General features: G+C 34.4%; 1 protein-coding gene and 1 pseudogene across 5 annotated transcripts in view; one reads left to right on the top strand and one right to left on the bottom strand.

Moving 5' to 3' along the window:
• TRAPPC8 (trafficking protein particle complex 8) overlaps positions 1 to 23,226 on the bottom strand; it is an 82,808-nt gene that overhangs the window by 52,944 nt on the left and 6,638 nt on the right. For 2 of the 5 annotated variants that reach the window (XM_027525864.1, XM_027525866.1), the window contains exons 2-9: positions 22,386 to 22,580; positions 12,968 to 13,057; positions 11,263 to 11,437; positions 8,964 to 9,117; positions 6,738 to 6,831; positions 5,813 to 6,069; positions 5,084 to 5,199; positions 4,095 to 4,245 (exon numbers count right to left, since the gene is read on the bottom strand). In XM_027525864.1, the coding sequence (XP_027381665.1) occupies positions 4,095 to 4,245; positions 5,084 to 5,199; positions 5,813 to 6,069; positions 6,738 to 6,831; positions 8,964 to 9,117; positions 11,263 to 11,437; positions 12,968 to 13,057; positions 22,386 to 22,580 (1,232 nt within the window). Of the gene's footprint in view, positions 1 to 4,094; positions 4,246 to 5,083; positions 5,200 to 5,812; positions 6,070 to 6,737; positions 6,832 to 8,963; positions 9,118 to 11,262; positions 11,438 to 12,967; positions 13,058 to 22,385; positions 22,581 to 23,226 lie in introns of those variants that run through there. The other 3 variants (XM_027525865.1, XM_027525867.1, XM_027525868.1) reach the window with 2 other exon arrangements.
• Positions 2,576 to 2,824, top strand: LOC113882765 (annotated as a pseudogene).

The following is a 23,226-nucleotide window of genomic DNA, read 5'->3' as shown; positions in this document are numbered from 1 at the left end:
TACTGCAACAGTTTTTAAAATAGAGGAAAAAACACAAAAATAATTTATGTAAAAACTGGGATATGATTAAACCCGATAGACTATTTAAGTTCCATGATAGTATGAACCCTGCCTATTTCAGAATATCTGTATCCTCAGCATCCAACGCAAAAATTTATTGAAGAAACTGAACGAAAATATGTGATCTCCATGTGACAAAATTTTCTATGGCTCTGAAACATCATGTTTTCTTAACTAGCTTATATTTTAATTAATAAATATAATGAATACACACAGGATTCTATATTACACAAAAAAAACTAAAATACATTACATATGTAGCATGAAAGTGGAAATGTTAGTCACTCAGTCATGCCTGACTTTTTGAGATCCCATGGACTGTAGCCCACCAGACTTCTCTGTCCACGGAATTCTTGAGGCAAGAATACTGGAGTGGGTAGCCATTCCCTTCTCTAGGGGATCTTCCCAACCTTGAACCCACATCTGCTGCATTGCAGGCAGATTCTTAACCATCTGAGCCACCAGGGAAGCCCCATATATATTATATAACACTATATAAAAATATATTATATTTGCTACATATGCACTATATATACTACATACACACACACACACACACACACACACACACACACACACACATCAATAAAAGTATACTAAGGAAAAAATCCTGTAAGAAAAACAGGCTTTGAATTCTAAGTCACTTTCTAATTTAATTCTACAAGAAATCACAAATCAATATACATACAAGCTAACAATTTCTAAGGATACAATGAGAACATTCAGAATGATCACCCCAAGTAACTGCATGATCTTCAATAATCAACCATTAAATCATCTTACAGTATACAGTAACAGGTTAACACATTTTACAAAGACTTTCGTCAAGAACTGGAGTGACCTACTTAACCTTCAGCTAGTTATGACAAATTAAACTACAACATAAACTGTATTTCTCCAAAAATTTTTTTTTGGTTTTCTGTGATGTACCTTTTAACTTTATAGTTAAAATAATTAAGTATCTTAATTTTCATCAAAAAAGGCAGGCAGTATAGTCTGTGATCAATTATCTACTATGCGAATGGTATATAGGAAGGTGGTATCAGTACAAACAGAATTTTTATTCATTCAAAAATAGTTTTGCTTAGACAAGGGGATCAAAAATAACAAATACAGAATTATAACCTTCAGCAAGAAAGGAAAAAGCTCCGAACTTAGCTGTTGCCCAAGCAGGAGCTTTTGTAATCTGTGCTTTAAGAAAATAAAAAATGAATGCCTACTCTGTGTGTGTGCGTGTGACTGGGGGGCCGGGGGCGTCTCTCTAGAGAGGTATACTCCCAGCCTTGCACAGCTCTTGCTCAAGGCAGGCTGCAGTTCTTTCCCTGCTTACCTTCACGACAATTCCACTGGTTACGAGTTCTTTTCCCTACCCCAGGGTTCACAAACTGGTTTTGCATACTTTTTTTATTTCTTGGGATAACCTCCACCATGCTAAGCTGCCTCACACAACAGCTTATGCTCTAGTTACAAAGATACATAGTTTTTATGAGGACTCTACCAGACCAATTTTTCTCTAAGGCTTATTATTTTTAGGGTAATTATAGACTACAATGATTTTTAGGTGTGCATATGTTATAGTAGCTATGCCTTTACTTTCCAGTGTTCAATTATTTTTCCTTCATATGCATCTACTAATATGCCCAATATGCCACTAATTTGCCTCCATCTAAATGGTTTAAATGCAGTATTAGTCAGATTGTAGACAGAAATGAAAAAGCTTACATACCATAAAATCATACAAATTTTGTGCCATTTTTCCAAACGTTCAATTTGCAGACACATTATGCATAATTTTGTAATTATGAACTTACATTATAAAGTATTGATGAAGTAATATTTAAGTCTTTGTGATTTTCTATTAGCTTATGTTAGTTAATCATAGACCAGAGGCTGTCTAGCCAAGAACAATTCATATACTTTTTCAAATACTTTTATTCATCAACATTTTCAGTTCCTGAAGGATTTTTAAAAGTTAGATGACTTTTTGCTATTTTAGCTTTACTTTTTAAAATTACTATCTTATTTTTATATATACAATATAAAATATTGTATATATATTTTTATATATAATCAATATAGAATACTGTATATATATCTTTATATATACAATAATTACTATCTTATTTTTATATATACAATCGTTTTTGAGATTGCATCCAAGTACTGCAGTTCGGACTCTTTTGTTGACCATGATGGCTACTATATAACACAATCTTATTTTTATACATACAGTATTAAAACAAATGCAAAATAGATGGCAGTTATTAAACAGGTTATCTACATGGTAATTATCAATGAAGTAGAGTTCTTATGTATTTTTATTCTTCACACTGTTGTTTATAGCTTACATGTTTTTAAGAAGACATGCAGAGTGGGGAAGGGAGCACATGACCTGTGCCCTCTGCCTCCGCCACCACTGCCGCCGCCTCCTTCTGCCACTCGCTCATATGCCCCTTTGGTGTGGACCTGATACCTCTTTTTTGAGGCAACAGCTGAGGAGATTCCTGCACATGCCATGGCCAATGAAAAGCCCAAGGGAGGAGTCACGACTGAGAATGATGATCCTAGTCATTTGAAGGGGGTTCTGTGGCACAGTAGTAAACTAATGGAAGCCTACTGTGAACAACAGGCTTTGTCAACGAGGAAGACCAGATTCCCATCTGTCTGGATGCCAATCAATGAAACAGACACACCTGCACAGTTGGAAATGGAGGCTGAAGATACAGCTGATGTGTTCCAGTGGCAGACAAAAGGTTTCTACTAAAAACGGAACCTGCTACTTAACTCCAGAATTCTGTTCCTCCAGACCAAGAAGACATTCTCAGTTAGAAAGCTGCAATTTGGTTCCACCACATCCTGACTACTACAGTACAGTTTCTCTGTTCTTTCCTTTTCCCCTTCCCCACTCTTTAACTGAACATAAAGTAACTGGTGTATGTGCACAAGCACACTGCATTTTTTTTTAAACCAAATGGCCAATGGTACGCTTTGTTCAACATCGAATGGAGATGAGATGGAGAAAAATACTGGTTCTCTGAAAATATCCCTTTCCCTTTTCTCCATTAGTGGCATGCTCTTTCAGCTCTTATTTTTATATTCCAGCAACTCACTTTGTTCTAATAAAAAAAGAACATAAAAATCCTTGCATACCTTATCCAATTGGAAAATTTTAATGTTTTTCATTAATCATTTAAAACCAAGAACAATTTTATAACTTTTCTGTATGTAGCTGTTACATGCAGGGCAATCTGTCCTTATGTGGGAAAAATTACCCTAAAAGAAATGAATCCTAGTTTCCCTTTAAGTCATGTGTCCTGCTATTTAAATAAATAGACTATGTAGAAAGTAACAATGCTAGTTTACTCTTTTCTAAGCACAGAAAGTACATTACAAACATATTTATGACAACTTTTCAAATACAGTAGAAGTTTATAAGGCAACACGGAAAATTCTTTCTGAAACACCTAGGTTTTATATCAATTACAAAACTAACATTGCCAATGCCTACTGACAGCCTAGGTAGTGTGCCAGGCACTTTACAAACTTTGTATCTCATCTAACCACATTTAGGATTCCCATTCTGCAGATGAGAAAACTAAGGCTTAGAGATGTTCAGTAACTTGCCTAAAATGAAAGTTTGTCGCACACCAAAGTACATGTTCTTAACCAACAAACAGTCTTAGATCAGAAAAAAACATTTCGAACAATTTAAAAACATTTTTCAAGACATAAAAAAGAACCCTCTATAAAAGAGAAGTTCTTATACTGGGAATACAGTACAAACTATAATTCAAATTAAATACAAAGTATTAATCAAATCTAAGAAACCCTCATGTATGACCATGTTTGAAGATACTAACTTAACAGAAATCCATCAAGTTATCACCAATTAATTCAAAATCTATAAAGCATTATATGCTCTTTGAGTACAACTTTATCCCTAGGGAAAATTCTGCTTGCCATTTCATAAAGAAAAATTTCTAAGTCATTCATGGTAGCAGGAACAAGAAATTATAGTACTACAGAATACCAACCAAGGCACCAGCTGCATAAAGCATTGCTTGATCATTAAGAAAATCTTTCTTTGCAGTATGATAGCAACTGTACGCCAAATCATAGTGCTGCACCAAAAAGCACAGGTCAGCCATTTTCCTGATCTGAAGCTCTGGCGCTTCTGGTGGATACCTGCAGATACAAAATAAAAAGAGGAATTCAGAAGCTATGACCTCTAAGCCATTAAATATTACAAAATGTCAAAAAGATGCCCAACTGTCCAAAACATACCAAAACCTGATCCTGTCTTATAAAAATCCTACCTCCAAGGAGGTAGAATTTCTCAAAGATATTTGGAAACAGATTGTTACATCTGTATCTATATAATTTATATCTTTATATTGAGAACTTCTCAGCAGAAGGCAAGCACTTTCTCCATGGTCAAATTAGGAAGCAAATGATCAATTCCAGGTGATTCACCTTTATGTACAGTCAAAAAAAAAATCTAAAATGAATTTTATTTTCCCTTAAAACCAGATTTTAGACAAAATTTCTAAATACATGCTATGTCTTAGAATTACCAGACCTCAGTACTTTAATAAAGAAGAGTTATCAATGAATACCTAATCCAACTCTTATCTTTTTAAGGAAAACAGACCCAATAATGTGACCTTCCTGTGATCTTGTTTATTTTTAGATATCAAATTACTTATAGTTTTTTTTTTAATTTAATATAACTTTTTTATGGTCGCTATTCTTATCTACTGGAGTTTTTTTTTTTTAATTTTTATTTAATTTTTAAACTTTACATAATTGTATTAGTTTTGCCAAATATCAAAATGAATCCACCACAGGTATACATGTGTTCCCCATCCTGAACCCTCCTCCCTCCTCCCTCCCCATACCTCTACTGGAGTTTTGACCAAATTGAAACTAAGAAACTAGAGATACAGTCATTTTTTGCAGAACATCATTAAACACTAATCAGAGTTAAATACAGGAAAACTAAAAACAGTAATATTTTACTCACAGCAATCCAGATGTATTTTTTAGCTCATTAACACTCTTTTCTGGAACTTTACTGCCACTAAACCATTTTTTAGTTGCAGAAAATAGAGATCGACTCAAACCTTTTCTTGATATTAGCTAAGAAAACAAATGAAATGTTGACAAACATGAGTTTAGTTTTCTTTACATAGAAAAAAAAAATTCTAAATAACTAAAAAGTTTTAAGAGTAAGCAAATGTGCACTTTAGTAACAATGATTTAAAGAAAATTATCCAAAATCCCTAGTAAAAATAAATAAGCCTGTTCTAGGATTTACTTGGAGAAGGCAATGGCACCCCACTCCAGTACTCTTGCCTGGAAAATCCCATGGACGGAGGACCCTGGTGGGCCGCAGTCCATGGGGTCACTAAGAGTCGGACACGACTGAGCGACTTCACTTTCACTTTTCACTTTCATTCACTGGAGAAGGAAATGGCAACCCACTCCAGTATTCTTGCCTGAAGAATCCCAGGGACGGGGGAGCCTGGTGGGCTGCCGTCTATGGGGTCACACAGAGTCGGACACGACTGAAGCAACTTAGCAGCAGCAGCAGGATTTACTAGAATTTCATCACTGATAGTAAGTTAATAAATTCTAATACTGGACTATTTTTACAATAAAAACATAAACTCTTTAACTTATACTACTATATTCCCAAGTTTACTATTTCCTGAAATTTTAAAAAATACTAATGCAAATAATTAAATCTTACCTGATCATTTAATTGCCGAATCGTTTTCTCTATATGTGGCAAAAGGCCCCGAAATGTGAACTCTTGTATAAACTGTCGAATTCTATCATGATCAGTAAGGGTTAAACATGCACCATGAATAATTCCAGCATTTGCTTTCTTTGTTTCGTGTAATGAAGTGGATTTTACATGATCTGGGCCATCAATGCTGTTAGAAGAGTCACTGGAGGGGTCCAACTGAAGTGGATGAGCTCTAAAGTTATTTGGTAAGCCATCTACTGAAAAACAAATCTTTCTTTTACTCAGAAAGCAACAGAAAATTGCAGCATTACTACCATACTGCTAAAGAAAAGAAACAGTATTGGAACCCTTTCTCTTACTGTATGTCTTAGAAGTCTAAGACAACGGCATTCAAGTTTCCCCCTAAAATCAGGACTTGGGTTAATTACATGTAGAAAATTTTAAATTCATGTAAAAAAAATAGAAATATTAAAAATAGAAAAATTTTAATTCATGTAAATAAATGAAGAAAACAGTGTTAAAATACAAAAATTATTTTTAAATAGCACAACTAACCAATGAGAAAAATTATAACAAAAAATTTTAAAGCTGTCACTATCCAAACTATAATTTAAAATACAAAAATAAAACTCAAAATTACGTGAACAGGGGAATAATTAATGCTACATATCATACTGTCCCTTGTTCTATACCAAAAAAATTTTTATGAAGTTTGACTTATTACTCTTATAAAGCAAATTTTTAAATATCAAAAAACATCAAACTCAAATAACTCAATAAAAATCTTCAAAGGAAAAGCTAATCTGACCATTACCTCTTTTCACTATGAAACTTTCCCCCATCTTTTACATATAAAGATTAGCATGCTTTAACAAGAGGGCTATTTTCAATCAAAAGACAAACTTAAGAGAAAGTATATCAAGACCTTTGACTTCGTTATCTAATCCATCCAATGAAAGCAAGTTACTATCAGAATTCTTATTTGAAGTTATAGTACAAGGGCCATCTTCATATGATTCCTATCAAAATAAAATATAAAAAGTATTAACGGTTATACTTAATCATGTTTAAGATATCACCAAATTTATCAACTATAGTAAACCTCATTGTTTTTTTTGCTACAGCAAAAAATGTCTAATTCTCCAAATTCTTAACTTCCATGTATCATATTCTATCACTTAAATCCACACCTACTATATCCTTATATTGTTTCACAGGCACACTACCCTAATTCTTCTGAATTCAAGTTACTTCTATCTGTTTATCTGTTTATATGTGATATGCACATGCCTATATGAATCCCTGTATATGCAACTATGTAAGGAATAATGGCAAGACAGATGGACTACTGGAGGGGTAAAAAAGGATGGTATGGAATCCCCTGGCTCATGGATGCAGTATTAATAGCCTGGAGTGCATTCTGAATACACAGAAGTTTTGGGAAAATATCCAATGCAATGTTTACTTGTACAAAGGGTATTGGTTTCAGCCACCAAAACAACTTAAAAAATGTCCAGACTACTCCATGAGCCCACTAATATCATGAGGTTATTATTCTGAGTGCCAGACTTTGAGAAAAATATATAACCTAGAACTTAAGGGGAAGGTAATCAGGATAAGAAATTTACTAGAAACAACATTTAAGAAAGAGTTGAAAAAATGGTATATTAAAAGACATGAGAGTTCTGTTCTATATTCTGAAAATCATCTTAATGAAAAACTGACATGGTCCCTATAGGATTGAGTACAAGCTTGATCCTGAAGCTGCTTAAACATGGAGCAGGTCACCTAAAAAGACAGTGAGTACTTTCAATAGATGAGGTCACTCATAGATTTAAAGGAAATTAAAGCATCACAACAACGACTGGATCTGACAACCATTAAACTATCCTCCAATCCTGGACTTCTAGAATTCTAAGCTATAGGATATCTATAGCTCTGTCTTCTGTTAAAAGTTCTCCAACTGCACAATCTGACCTATTATGTTCCCTTTCCCAACCTTAGATGGTTAGATTCTAAACTGAGTATTTCAATACTATTCCTATTCTGAGTATGGTCCTGAAACACTATTTAAAGCTCTTCTACCTCCAACTGGTTCTTTTTCTCTCAGATATTTTCCCCCAGCATTATCTTAAAGAAGGTCAACAATCATGTCAATGTTAAAGTTGAGTAAAATTGGATTTAAAATTTCATATATAAACAGATTATTAAACAATATTTCTATTAGAACATCAAAATCTACATACTTTCTAATTCATATTTCTTAAAATAGTATCACATAAAGTATTTAATGCAGCTTAGTTATACAAAATATAAATATATTTTCTAGTCACTTTAGAAATCTTCCTTCTAAACAAAAAATAGTCAACTCTTGATTTTCTGAACTAAGTGTTTAACTTGCCATTCGACTAGTACCAAGTGGCATAAAATTCTATCTTAAAAGTTGGAAAGAACGTGAAACTTTACACCCACCACACACCAGCCAACAGACAGCAATTAACATTAGTCTAGAAATCAACATTAGAAAAATTGATTAGGAAGAAACAAAACTTCCTTGAAATTCAAAAGAAAAGGAAATCAAAGGAAAGTTAGGGAAAAAAGCCCACCCACCTAAAAAAGTATGAGCTCCAAAAGGTGGCCATAAGAACAGCATGTTGAAAATGAAGGAAGGCAACCCCCAGAGCATGTGGATAATAAAGAATTGACTGTAAGCATTCATAATGAATTTAATGTGCAAGCCAAAAATTCTATTATCTACGTGTTTAGTCAATCTAATTCAATTCTTAATGTATAATTCACTTTTCATCTTTTTTTTTTTTGCCACACCATGCGCCTTGTGGGATCTTAGTTCCCCCCTCAGTGGAGGCGCAGAGTCTTAACCACTGGACTGTCAGGGAAGTCTCCACTTTTCTTTCATCTTTCAAGAAAACAATTAACACTGATATTTATACCTGAAAGGTATACACAGAAGGGATTACTGCGATTAAAAACAGCTTTTGAAACATTAAGAGCTCGCATACTAGTGGATCAAAACTAGCCAGATTCCATAAAATAACTATTAGTAATTCTACAAATTCTACAGTGCTGCCATTGGCCATAAAACTGAAATACAGCTTTTGTGGTTTGCTTCATTATTGTTTTTTACATATACCTGGTTTTGAATACTATTTTTCTGGAGATACTGACTCCAAGGATCTGGTATCTGTTCATCTGATGCTCGATTAGATGTTCGAGAATTAATTTTAAGTAGATAGCAACCCTGAGTTCCATATTTCTGTTTCATTTCTTCATAAATTGACTCAGCTCTAAAATAAAAAATGGAAAAGTTTGTAGCCAACGAAGAGAGGATCTTAGGCAATAATAGATATTAAAATAATACAAAAACCATGAAAAAAAAATAGTTCCCAAAAAAGACATTAGAAGTAGCATAATTTTAAAAATTAAAACAAAGTTCATGATTCTAACTGAAGTTTAGCTAGCTTGGTTATCACCTTAAAGTACAGTTACCAAAGTACGTCTTATGGAATAAATTTTGCAAAAATACTCATGTTATTAAAAAAGAAAGTTTCAGTGGTCAAACTAGTTTGGGGAACTACAGTAATCAAGCCAACCAGTTTCTTTGCAGCAGATCACCCCTGAGTCTTCCATTGCTACTGTGTACAGTGAATTTCCAAAGAGTGGCTTCAAACTTATAAATCAGAAACTCAACTATGTGGACTAGCCTTCAGGAAATACAACTTTGTGAAATTCTGCCTTAGATAACAGATACTTATCAAAAAATGTAAGTGCTAAAATAGATAATTATAGCATCCCCCCCAAAAAATCATCTTTTACTGCTACAGTTTACCCTTCCCTAAGTAGTCTCCAAAGAAAACACAGTTTAGAAGAAGAAAACACACACACACACAAGAAAAGCAGTCAAAATACTTATATAAAAATACAACTTTTTTGCTTGGTTTATTATCGGCTGGACCCATGAGCTAATCTCAGATGCAACAAAAAGCAGTTGATTTCCTTACTTTTAGTTAACTAGACTTGACAGTTGGTAAGAGGTAAGATAATTCAAATAAGTCAGCCTAAGAATCAAATAGTACATTCTAATGGAAATGAAATTTTGGTACATAGAGCTAACCTAGTTTTTCTCCCTAAACTCATCAGCTATCTGGTGTCAAAAAACATGTGGATACAGCCCATTCAAATGCAGATACTAATACTATACAAATAACAAAACTAACGAATAATTAAATCCTACTACACACTGTAAAATTAAGGCTGGTTAAGTAAAACAGTTATAAATTTGTATAAACACAAAGTATATGTGTGTGTATATTTACTCACGTACAATAAACATCTACTTGCTTTACCAATGACACTGTTAAGCATAAGAACCACTGATCTAATAACTTTAATTACCACTTAAATATCTACGTTATAACCATTTAATATGGAAGGTATCCATATTCAAACAACTGAAACTAATAAACACCAGTTCAAATTATTCCTATTTATATAATACACTTTATCCAAGAGGTTACAGATTATTTATGATGTCAAAAAAAAATTATAAAGGTTAGTAATCCTCAGAACAATTCTCTGGTTTTATCAAGAAAACTTTATTTTAAAATGATGGCGTGTGCTCAGAACAAGGACAAAAAACAATTATTTAACTGCATATTCTAAATAGCATCGACATAAGAGAATAACAGTTTGAAACAAAAGATTAATTTTGATCAATATCTTGAACCAAAAATCAAAATAAACTGCAAAGCAACAAAAAGTCTTAATGCATTTATTTTTAAGCCTTTTTTGGACATTTAAGTTTCCCTCTTAACAACAAAGTATTGGGTGTCCCATCTTCTCCCCAATCCCCACTGGCCAGAAAAAGCCACAAAAGCAAAACTGTTTTAATATTATCTTTTTCCAAGAACTCATCTTTAAAGATAAGCTATACTCTTATCCCAAACATAAAAGGACTATGGCAAATCACTAACAAAGAATATTAAAGGGGACATAAGAAATAAGTGTGTGGATGTTTTTTTGAGACTGTGAAAAACATCTAGTTTAAAAATATAAAGTGTTAAGAGTGAAGAGTGAAAAAAGAAGTGCCTATAAACCAGGAAATGAAAAGTTACAGGAAAACTGGGAAAGGGACAAGAGAAAAAAATGAGCAATAATAATATACAAAGTAAGAAATACAGCTAAGATCTATAGATATAAAATGGCAAGCATTTGTGAACAAAGATTAAAAGACATACATTGAAGGAAAAGTTTGGATAAGCATATGAAATAAAATGATGTAGCTGCTGAATATAACATCAAATAAAAGATTGAGCTAATTTATTAATTTTTACTTTCTTAGATGAAAAATATATCAAAAACTTAAGCCATGTCCAAATTAATGTTAACTCATTTGACAGGAAATATTTTACAATTAAAAAAATAAAACTTACCTCTGTTCATCTCCTGCACTTACATCATGTAAAAGTACATAATATTTAAGTGTATTTGGTATAAACCACTTGGGGTAGGAATAGTCATTATTGTGCTGAATTCGATGTTGTTCTTGTGACAATTTTGAAAACTGTTCCACAGGTTCAGCTTCACCAGAGGATGCCACCAACATACCTTGTAAACCACATTAAGGTAATTATCACTTATCACTTAATAGTAACTACTATCCTATTAAAACAAACTGTAAGCATGTGTACAAAGAAGGCAATGGCACCCCACTCCAGTACTCTTGCCTGGAAAATCCCATGGACCGAGGAGCCTGGTAGGCTGTAGTCCATGGGGTCGCTGAGGGTCGGACACGACTGAGCGACTTCACTTTCACTTTTCACTTTCCTGCATTGGAAAAGGAAATGGCAACCCACTCCAGTGTTCTTGCCTGGAGAATCCCAGGGACAGGGAAGCCTGGTGGGCTCCTGTCTATGGGGTCGCACAGAGTCGGACACGACTGAAGCGACTTAGCAGCAGCAGCAAGCATGTGTGCATACTCAGTTGTGTCCAATTCTTTGCAACCCACCAGGTTCCTCTGTCCATGAGATTTCCCAGGCAAGAATACTGGAGTGGGATGCCATTTCCTTCTCCAGAGTAATCTTTCCGACTCAAAGGTCGAAACTGTGTCTCTTGCATCTCCTGAACTGGCAGGTGGATTCTTTATCACTGTGCCATTTGGAAGTCCAATAATTAATATTATTCTTTAAAAATAAACTTAGGTATTTTATGAGCTAAAACAAACAAAATCTGATGTTTACAGCTTTTCCTGCAAGCATAAAATAATTTGACATTTCTAAGTAATTCAAGGTTCTAAGTACTAAAGATATCTTGTTGACAGCTGTTTAGATCACTTATATATACAATAAGGAAATCCATGAAAATAAAAACGGACAATATGAAAACTGTCCAACTATCAACATAATGAAAACTTCTGCTGAGTCTTGATCCCCTCCATTCCATTTCAGTGCAATTTCATACTCTGTCCCTTCTCAACTTTTCTCTGTAACCACGTTAAAAAAAAATGAAAGTCATAACTGTGAAAGGAGGTTAATAGCCATAAAACATGTTACTAAAGGAAGGAAAGCTGTTTCTAAATCTGAGCTTTTGCATAAGCAGTTAATTTTGAAAGTAAAAGGGTTAGTCACTCAGTTGTGTCCCACTCTTTTGAGACCCCATAGACTGCAGCTTGCCAGGCTCCTCTGGCCATGGAATTCTCCAGGCAAGAATACTGGAGTGGGTAGCTGTTCTCTTTTCCAGAGGATTTTCCTGATCCAGGGATCAAACCTGGGTGTCCTGCATTGCAGGCAGATTCTTTACTGTCTGAACCACCAGGGAATTTTGAGACAATCAGCATAAGCAGTTAACACTGACAGTTTACATTTTTTCTTTCTAAAATCACTTAAAACATATTAAGCATGAAATGTGCAAGTTGGATGACAAAAACTAAGCATGCTCTTAGTATTCTTATTTTTTAATCAAAACTTAGCTCTACCAGTCTTGAAACTAGGATGCTATTTAACAAGGACAACAAGAAAACCTGAAGCATATCAATAAAAAATAATTTTTACATCCTCTCAACAATTTTGTGTTTATGTAACTCTTTCTGAGATTAGTAACTTCCAAATATTTTAAGAGAACATAAAAGTCAAAGGATACATGCTAAATAGTGATTCAGAAATTCATGATCTGACGCTGGCATCGACTGAAGAAAGGTCTCTCTGTAAGACTCAAACCATGGAGTAGTAGCTAAAATTAATAAAGAAAAAGTTAAAACTGTTCAGTAGAATCAGTTTACAACAGACCACATTTCAAGTTCATATTCCTGAAAGGTATAAAACATCATTTCTAGCAATAAACAAGCATTTTTCACATGTGCTTTAATATATATATTGATATACATACATGAGCCATACAAATATATTCATACATGGCAGTACATGTACTTGCAAAAATAAAACTGACCTATTCCCAACCTACACAATGATACCACAGTTTATTTATTAATGATTTCAGTATTACCTATGTGAACAACCAGATTTTAGAACTACAGTTTTCCCTTCCACTAGTCACGCTGTTATAAGTAGCTCTTTCTCATAAATGGCATTATTTCTGAACAGCGGTCCTCAACCAACAGCAATCGTGACCCCCAGGGAACACCTGGCACTGTCTGGAGATACTGTGACTTGTCACAAATAGGAACAAGGAGGAGTGCTACTGGCATCTAGGGAAACAGGTCAGGAACGATGGAATAATGAGAACATCCTACACTGAGAAAAATGGGATAACAATACCCCCCACACACCCCACTCCAACACCAGCAAAGAATTATCTCGCTCAAAACGTCAATAGTGGTGAGGCTGACAAACCGTACTTCATAATGTGATTACTCGAGTCAGACAGCAACTGAACCTCTCCAAATGGAATTTCCAAACATACTTACCTCACGATCAAATACAAAGATGTGTATTTTTACTTTTTGTATACATGTATGTGATGTGATTCTTAAAATGTCAAATCTCTCTCACTCCATGCTAAGCATTTTACATCACAACTATTCTAACTTGTTAAAAACCTGAATTTTGTTAAACTTGGTCATTTCATTAGGTTTAAGCAGATTATCTAAATCACAGTTTTACTAAAAGGACACTCTATTCTCTATTCCTAGTTACTTATGTTGACTATAAAACCTTACGTACTTTTTGTTTTATTCTTAGAATCACGGAAAGCATATCAAGTATATTTTCTGTTTACACTGTAACACTACATTAAACTGGGACGGGTGAAATAATAAAGCTATTCATCTTAACCAAGTAGCATATCCAACCCAGTATCATATATACAGAAAAACTTTAATTCCAACAAATAGATTATGAGAATAACCCATATTGTTTAGAAGGATTAGTACTACAAAAATTTCATGTTTTCTTGCTACAGAAGAGGAAAGATATTCCCAGAAATAGTACTCTCTCTATATATATACACACACATACACACACATACACGAAAAGTGGCATAATTGGAGAATGACACAGACTAGTCTGTTACAACAGGAAACCAATTTTCTTACTAACCAGTAAACATCTTTCCCCTAAATCAGTCAAAATGAGTCTCTATCTTGAAAATTAGTTTTTATTTTCACTCAGTACCAATGAAGAGAAAATATATAAATAAATAATGAAAGATTTGGTTAGATAAGAAATCGCCACAGATGGTGGGAGAAATGGCCTTATCAACTTTATTTTTCTATTTTCCTTGCTGCTTCAACAATGCTTAGATTTAACAAGTAACAGGTAAGTTGTAGACATATGACAAGGGGTCTGTTTCACAGTGGGTCTGGGAGTTCTGAATAAACAAATTAGGTCTTCCAAAATAGCTATTCATTGCAACATTTCCTGTAATAAAAGACTAGAAAATGCAAGTGTCCACCAGGAGGGGACTGGTTAAGTAAACTATGGTACACACACTGGATGTGCTATGGAGTTTTAAGAGAAAGGGGAAAATCGCCACATGATTACTATGAAGTGCCCCCAGGATATATTAAGTGAAAAAAGACAACAGCAGAAAAGTATGCAATTTTGTGAAACAAAGGGAAAAAGAAAGAGCCACACGTGATTTAGTTTACTCTGTCAAAGAGAAATTACAGGATGAATCTAACAAATGGCACCATGTGTAAGACAAGGAAGAGATGAGAAAGGGGAAGGGCCTGGAGAGAAGCTAGGCCTCTGTGAATACACCTTCTTTTATAGTTTTGACTCTGCAACTGTATGTTCCAGATAACAAAACCTAACCAAAAAATAAATCAAAAAGAAAAAAAGCATGCATACACATGTAGGAGTTCTTAAACTGAAATAATACTTTCTAAATACTGGTACAGGAAAACACTGGGTACTCAACATAGAATACAGGAACAAAGGAAAATTTTCTAAATATATATGGCAGAAGTGGGTTTTATCCTTCAAGTCGGTCACATTCAGGTTGATGAGGTAACTTTTTCCTTCAGCCACATGCCTCCTTGAAGGGCTAATTGATTAGGGCATCGTTCTCTTTCTGCTTTTTCAAGCAACTTTTTTGCAGAACGTAGGGAAAAAAAGGTGGTTTTTTTTTTTTTTTTTTTTAAATGTTAACATAAGACTAACATTTAGTGACACTTCTCATCCCTTAAAAATTCTCTTGTACATATTTTGGAATGAAATCAGTATTTTTCTCATATTTCTTTCCCTCTCTACATGTTCTGTTTGGAACTGAAACAGCAACCATGACATCCTACCAGTTAAAGTTTCTCTATGTAGAATATACACTTCCCCTGGTAAGAAAGGAAAGAAGGCAGCCAAGAAGTAAAAAAAAAAAAAAAGTAATGCTCTATCCTCCACTCTACAAAAGGCAGCCCTCTCTCTCTCCCCCCATTTCTTCTTTGTTCCTTTCTTAGTGCCAGTAACTTGGCAAACAGAGTTGTGTGTGCATGCTTAGTCGTGTCCAACTCTTTGCAACCCCATGGACTGTAGCCCACCAGGCTCTTCTGTCCACAGAATTTCCTAGGCAAGAATACTGAAATGAGTTGTCATTCCCTACTCCAGGGGATCTTCCGGATACAGGAATTGAACCCGTGTCTCTTGTGTCTCGTGCACTGGCAGGTGGATTCTTTACTAATGTGCCACCTGGGAAGCTGAAGTTATTAGTGTTCAAATACGTATCTAACAAGGGCTGCAGGCAGTGAGATAGACCTACAGCAACTCTGGTCTTCTTTCTATTGAAACCAAATACTATCATTAGTGATCCCAAACCTGCAAGTGAAAAAGACTGGCTACCCTAAACATAAACATCACCCATAAATCACATATTTTCCCTCTCTAATCATTCACAAACGTTGAAAGTACCAGAAAACCACCATTCAGGCTAAAGAAAAAGGCACTAAGAAATATTACAAATTCCACATAATGTTTGCACTTAAGACTTTAACTTTTGATAAACAGTAGTAGCACAATAATATCTTCCCAAATGAAAATATTCAAGTAAGGGAAAGAAATATGATAATTAGATGTATAATTATTTAATTCAATAAGAGTCTCAAGTCAAAAATATTTGACACTTGTAACAGTGATTATCAGAATATATGGTTTAATTCAGAAGACCTCAGACTACAAAAGCTACAAAAAACTAAAACCAGAACTTTTATATAAAATTTATGAGCATTTTGCAAAATCAAATAATCTTAAATAATATGAAGAGCTAAGAAATACTAACCTTGTATTTTAACAACACCCTTGAGAACTATCCTTGAAGAGACTATTTCTAATCAAGTGTTTTCTAAAAAAAAAAAAATCAGCAAAACTCAAAGTATTCTAAAGAGATGAAAGCCATGATTACTTATGTCCAATAATTAAATTTATCATACATCAGATTTTTTTTAAAAAACAGATCAGTCTTTTTGAAACTATATTCCTTTTAACCCTCAGTATATCAAGAAAAATAGACATTGCATTTACTATCTGGATTTAACCGACGCTTGATATTTTATTGTATTTCTAATTCATTTTATAAATTATTCACAGAATTAAGAATAAAACCAAAACAAGCTTTTTATAAATTTTAATAAAGCAATCTCAAATTGTATTCCATCTATTCCCAGTTTCAAAGGTATGTACCTCAATTAGGCAATGTTTTTTGAATGTCCATCAGCTATTATGCACAAACCTAGAACACATTCACAGTGTAAATATTGATTCCAGATTTAAACACATGTCTAACAACTTCTAGTTTATCATTATTTCTGGTTTTTCTTGCACAGCCAAGGTGCAACATTTTGGAAAAACGTGATGGCTCAAAATTTTGCTGAAAACAAAAAGGTCATTTTATTTTGCTCCATCACTGTGAAGCATTTTCATTCTTTACATTTTTAAACAGCAAACACAATGATTAAGTTAATGAATTTTCATTTCTACATCATCTGATTCCTTCCAATTACCTTCATACACATGCCTGACACTTACAAATTTTATCAAGTAAATTGTTACACAAACATCATAAAAGATGAAAGAATATGGTCATATGTCCTTTAATAAAATGGAACGGTCTAGGTTAGCACTTCAAAATATTATATGAAGTCCTTCCTGTTAAATTAAGTCCTTTCTGTTAAACTGGGTGAAAATACTGTATTTTCTTTTTGTTTTTAGAAGTACATTGCTCACTCATCAACTCTTGAGTTTGAAGACAACTGTCCTAGATACTGTCATCTGAAGACTCAAAAGATTGGGATTTCTATATAGGATCAATTTCACCACTGTCATCAGAGTCCAATAAGGTAAGTAACCACTAGCCACATGTGGCTCTTGGGAACTTGAAATGTGGCTTGTCTGAATTGAGGTGTGCTGTAAGTATAAAATACACATAAAATTTTGAAGACAATACAAAAAAAAATTTCCATTGATTACATTTGAAATGGTAATATTTGGGTGAAAATTAAATGTATTATTAAAATTAATTTCACTCATTTCTTTTTACATTCTTTTTCCCCCCTCTCGGCAATGCGACAAAGTTTGTGAGATCTAGTTCCCTGACCAAGGATTGAACTTGGGTCCCGATAGTAAAAGCACAGAGTCCTAACCACTGGACCACCAGGGAATTCCCTATTCTTACATTCTTCATTGTAGCTACAGAACACTGAAAACAACGTTAAGTGGCTCATTTATTTCTACTAGATCGCATTAGTCTGAACTGCCATATGTCACTGCATTCATCTTCTAATTTGTCTAGTAACTGTGAAAAATTGTGTATTTCACTGTCAATTTTCTTTTCTTTGTCAATATGGACTAAAAGTCCCCAAGTCTCAATTGTGTTCAATAGAGAAAAAAAAAAAGATAAAGATGATGACTATGAAGATGTTGTCTCCAAACTTCTTTCATAACTTCCTGAAAGAAGATTTAGAACTGTGGGCAATACAAAATTTCAAACTGAAGGATGATATAACAGTGATTTTGTTCACTATTGCATTATCCTAGGGAATTTCATTATTTCTGGACTTTCTTATAGTTCAAAGTAACTAGTATTGATAAACAATTCCCGGGACGAAAAACAGAAAAATACTTCAAGATACTAGAAAAATAAGAGCAATGATTTCCTATTTTGCACTACCCACATTTTAAATAATAACCACTTTTTTAAAAGGTTCTCTATGCTTTTAAGCAAAAATCTTTGGAAAGACATTAAAGAGTACTTAAACAGCCTCCTAAAACACTGTTTACACATGACTATTCACTGAATCTCATGGTATCTTACAGAGTATTAGTAGTTAACATAAAGCCAATCAGAAAAAGTACACTACATACTGAAAAAGGGTGGAAAATATGTTCTTCCTTCTTACCAAAACAAGGTGCAGCCCAATTTATACTTTTCAAGGTCAATGCCTGAGTTTAGCAGATAATACTGTAAATCAAGAGTAAATACAATAGGTAATAGATAAGAGATAACAAAAGTTATCTCCATTTTAGAAAAATTAAACAGACATGTTAACTGAAACAAATACAAAAAAGTAGTACCTGAGTGGGAAAAAAAAGTAATAGACAAGGAGTAGACTGTGAACAATCTGGAAAACTGAGACCACCAGAGGAAATACCTGTATATAATGAGGATTCTTTCAATTCCATCCTTATGTCTCTACAATTACTACACCAAGGAACACTAGCTTTAATTGACCAATCTGATGAAGAAATGGCACTGTGAAAGCTAGGCTTATGAGGTAAGTATCTAACATGTATTTCATAAACAGAATGGGTGAAAAGTATGATGACTCACATTAATGGTAAAACTAGAGTATTTCTAGACAAAGAATTAATCTTACTTAAAATGAATAAAACCACTCAAATCTCCAAAGAGTATTATTCTAACAGAATTTTATTAAAATGAATTCAGTACTTCAGCATCTCACATTCTCAGTCTTCAAGACCAACATAACAATAAAGCTAAAGGGAAGTGCCTTAAGTAGCAGAGAAAGAAGCTAAAGAAACTGTTTTCTTCTGAAGCTTGTCCTAACCACTTGAGATTCTTTTTTACAGTCTGCCTAAAGAGAAGGAAATGGCAACCCACTCCAGTGTTCTTCTTGCCTGGAGAATCCCAGGGATGGGGGAGCCTGGTGGGCTGCTGTCTATGGGGTCACACAGAGTCGGACACGACTGAAGCGACTTAGCAGCAGCAGCAAGGAGTTTCAGACATTCATTCCTCAAAAATTTCACCTTCCAAAACATCAATCTTTTTTAGGAAGACACTGGAGATGTCCTTTACCAAATCAATGAAATACACCTAAAGATATGAATGAGAGGCTACAGAGAAGGGAAGGAAATCTCCAGGATGGCAGTTGTGGAGCAGGTCTTGGAATGCAGCCAAACCATGACAGAGTAGAACAGTGTTTGAAACTTCCATTTCATTATATTCCCTCTCCCCTCCATCCCCGCCTGGTGAGCTTTTTAAAATATTCTTCTAAATGTTCCTTCTCCCCACAGAATATTCGTACGTAATACCACAGATACACTATGTATCCATTAATGTACTGTGGTTCTTTGGAGAGTCACAAATCACTGTAGTATATATTTTTTGTCCCCCAACTACCAAATTTTCACCCCCTTGAGCAATGCTTATCATTTCCTATTGAGAATACGTGTGGAGTAGAAAGAAGACATTAGGAAGGAGATCTTAATAAATGGATTATCTCATAAATTAATCAAGGGGAAAATCTTACTGAAGGGCTACTGGAAGTTTGAGAAACTAGCAAAAAATAGAAGAACTCTGGGCAAGTTGTTTTTTAAAAGGTGATTAACTAAATCCTGAAAAAAAAACAAAATGCTGTATAAAAACTAACTTAAAGCCCAATATTTGGCTCAGCAGTGAAGAAGTGAATACTTAGTACTGCCAACAGTGAGTATTCACCGAAAATTATAAAAAACCACATTAGGGAGATGGAAGAAGGGGCGTACTTAAGCTAAATCATATAATGAAAAATCAATAAATAAAAAATTTTAACTAAGCCATAAACAACCACATAAAAATACTACTTAGAAACACAAAATGAATACCAGAGAAAACCACTAAAAGTTGGTGGGGCAGGGGTACAGAGAGCAGATTACTGTTGCTTGTTTCTCTTAAGTCTTTTCAGCATTATCTCTGTTTGTATTGGGCTTCCCTGGTGGCTCAGACAGTAAAGATTCTGCCTGCAATGCAGCAGACAAAAGAGATGAGAGTTCAATCCCTGGGTTGGGAAGATCCCCTGGAGAAAGAAATGGCAAGCCACTCCAGTATTCTCACCCGGAAAATTCCACAGACAGAAGAGCCTGGCCTGCTACAGTCCATGGGGTCACATAGAGTCAAACAGGACTGACTGACTGACACTTTTGCTTTCTTTCTGTGCATGTATCATTTTAATAAATTTTTTTTTCCAACTCATTTTAATAAATTTTTTAAAAGTAAAAGGTATATGAGCTTTGGAGGTCAGGAATGTATCTGCACTATAAAAAAAGATAATTTTGAAAAAATAGGATAGTTAATTTCTCTCTGTGCCCCTCAGCACTCTGGCATATTAGATATGCTATATCTCTATTATAATATATTTTAAGATACTATAAATTAGAATGTCTCCTAATTATTGATCAGGTTATGAAGTTACATATAGCATCTTATCTCAGAGCAAAGCATAATAGTAAGAAATCAATAAATATTTGTTGCATGAGTAATAAAAATGTTAAAGTCCCTATAAAATAGAATCACAGGATTAAAGGTCTAGAAGAGGCCTTAAGAAGTAATCTAGTCAAATTCTCTCATCTTCAGAGAACAGAACTGATTCTGAGTAAGTAACTGATTCAGATTATCCAACTAACTATAACTAACCCTGGCAATGGTAATATAAAAACCTGGACACTCTGGCATTAGATTCAGTGCCTTTCCTTTCACACTTCAAATTTTCCACTGATGAGAAATAATTCAAATTCCATCACTTTCTCCCCAAAATACGCAAATCCTGCCTCATGAAAATAAGTTATGTCAGGAACTGCTTAAAGTACATATCCTGAAATGGATTCCTTTGATTTAAAGATAACCAAAATTTTCTTAACTTAATCTTATCAAGGTAACTTACCTTGTTGGAATTAAAATGACATAGAAAGAAGAAAAATTGTTAATTTTTAAACAATGTAAATCTACAAATATTTCTAACTATACAAGTGCAACCAAGTAACTTCACAATCTAAAACATACCTCTTAATTTCTCTTTGTATGTTTAGGAAAATCTTCAACTATGCAATTAGGAGGCATTAATATAATAGATTATAAGTTATACTGATCTAAGATGATTATTAGGTAGCTAAAATAGCCTAATTAGATGACGTATGGCGCATGCAGAAGCTAAGTTCCCTGCCCAAGGATCAAACTCATGCCTCTCTGCAGTGGAAGCTTGGGAGTCCTAACCACTGGACCACCAGGAAATTCCTAGATGATGTACTTTTCATTTTTCCCCTCTAAAAATCTATCCCATGTCCCCCCATCAAGTCTTTTCTACACTAGCAAAGAGTCACACCAAATACTGCTAACTCACTTCACATATTATTATAGTTTCACCTACCAATTTTATTATGAAAACATTTACCAGTCACATCAGATTAGGATAAGTATTTATATACTATAAACATTTCCTCCATTTAACACTAAGCAAAATAAAAGATAAAATAAAATGAATGCTTTTACATAATCATTGTATTACTAATGTCACAAAAGAATAGCTTTTTTGTCTACTGTTGGTTCTTTCATTCAAGAAATATTATGTACATGTTCTAGGAATTAACTTTACAAGTAGAACTACAAAAAAATTATTCATTATGAAAATGTGGAATCACGTATTTCATCGTTATTTTAATGGCTGCCTGCTTACTTGATTGTAATCTCCTAAAAAGCAAGGACTTGTCCTCCACATTGTATTCTCAGGCTCACGCACTCAGCAAGTACTTAAGTGTGTGTTGAATGATTTCCAAATTACAGAATTACCTTTTCTAACAAAAGAAATGTCATTTAAAAAATAATAATAAACCTTATTACATACCACTGAGGTTGAGGTCATAATCTCCTGCTGTTATCACATTAGCTACTAATCCTTCTGCAGGCTGACTGCCAGAAACCACATCATTCAAGAGTTTCCGAATGGCTCCAGGCTGAGGTGGCTGGGTGGTAATGTTGCTTACAGCTATCTTCAAGTTTTTAATTACGTGAAGCTGATTATTGGGATCTCTCATATGAACTAAAAAAAAGAAAACAAACTTGAAAGTAATTCTACACAAAGTATAACAAGCCAACAATTATAACAACAATTAAAAAGAAAAAAACATGGGTTAATGATTTACAAACAATGCTCAATTTGGAACCCAGAAATTCCAAGTGTAACAGTCTTCCAAAATACAACTGACTTATAGTGTGCTACAGTCCACAGGGTCCCAAAGAGTTGGACAGGACTTAGCAACGGAACAACAACATTCCATTCCACACCACAGGGCTAGCTAGACAGTCTAACCTTCCTCTCCGGTACCGCTACTGCTCACAGCTACTCTACCATAGGTCTTTTCCTTCCTCTTACCTTTGGAATTGACAGGGAGGGCGTCTCAGGTGGCTAGTGGTAAAGAATCCACTAGCAGGTAAAGAACTCCTGCCAATGCAGGAGACATAAAAGATGTGGGTTCAATCCTGGGTTGAGAATATCCCCTGGAGGAGGGAGGGCATGGCAACCCACTCCAGTATTCATGCCTGGAGAATCTCCAGAGAAGCCTGGCGGGCAACAGTCCATACGGTCACAGTTGGACATGACTGAAGCAACTGACCACGCAGCACGTAACCACCATCCATGTGGTGGTGGTGGTGGTTCAGTCGCTAAGTTGTGTCCGACTTAGCCG

This window comes from Bos indicus x Bos taurus, chromosome 24 (assembly GCF_003369695.1).
Source record: "Bos indicus x Bos taurus breed Angus x Brahman F1 hybrid chromosome 24, Bos_hybrid_MaternalHap_v2.0, whole genome shotgun sequence".
Lineage (NCBI taxonomy): Eukaryota > Metazoa > Chordata > Mammalia > Artiodactyla > Bovidae > Bos > Bos indicus x Bos taurus.
Note: the sequence above shows the minus strand (reverse complement) of the source record. Positions and strands in the feature narration are given on the sequence as shown.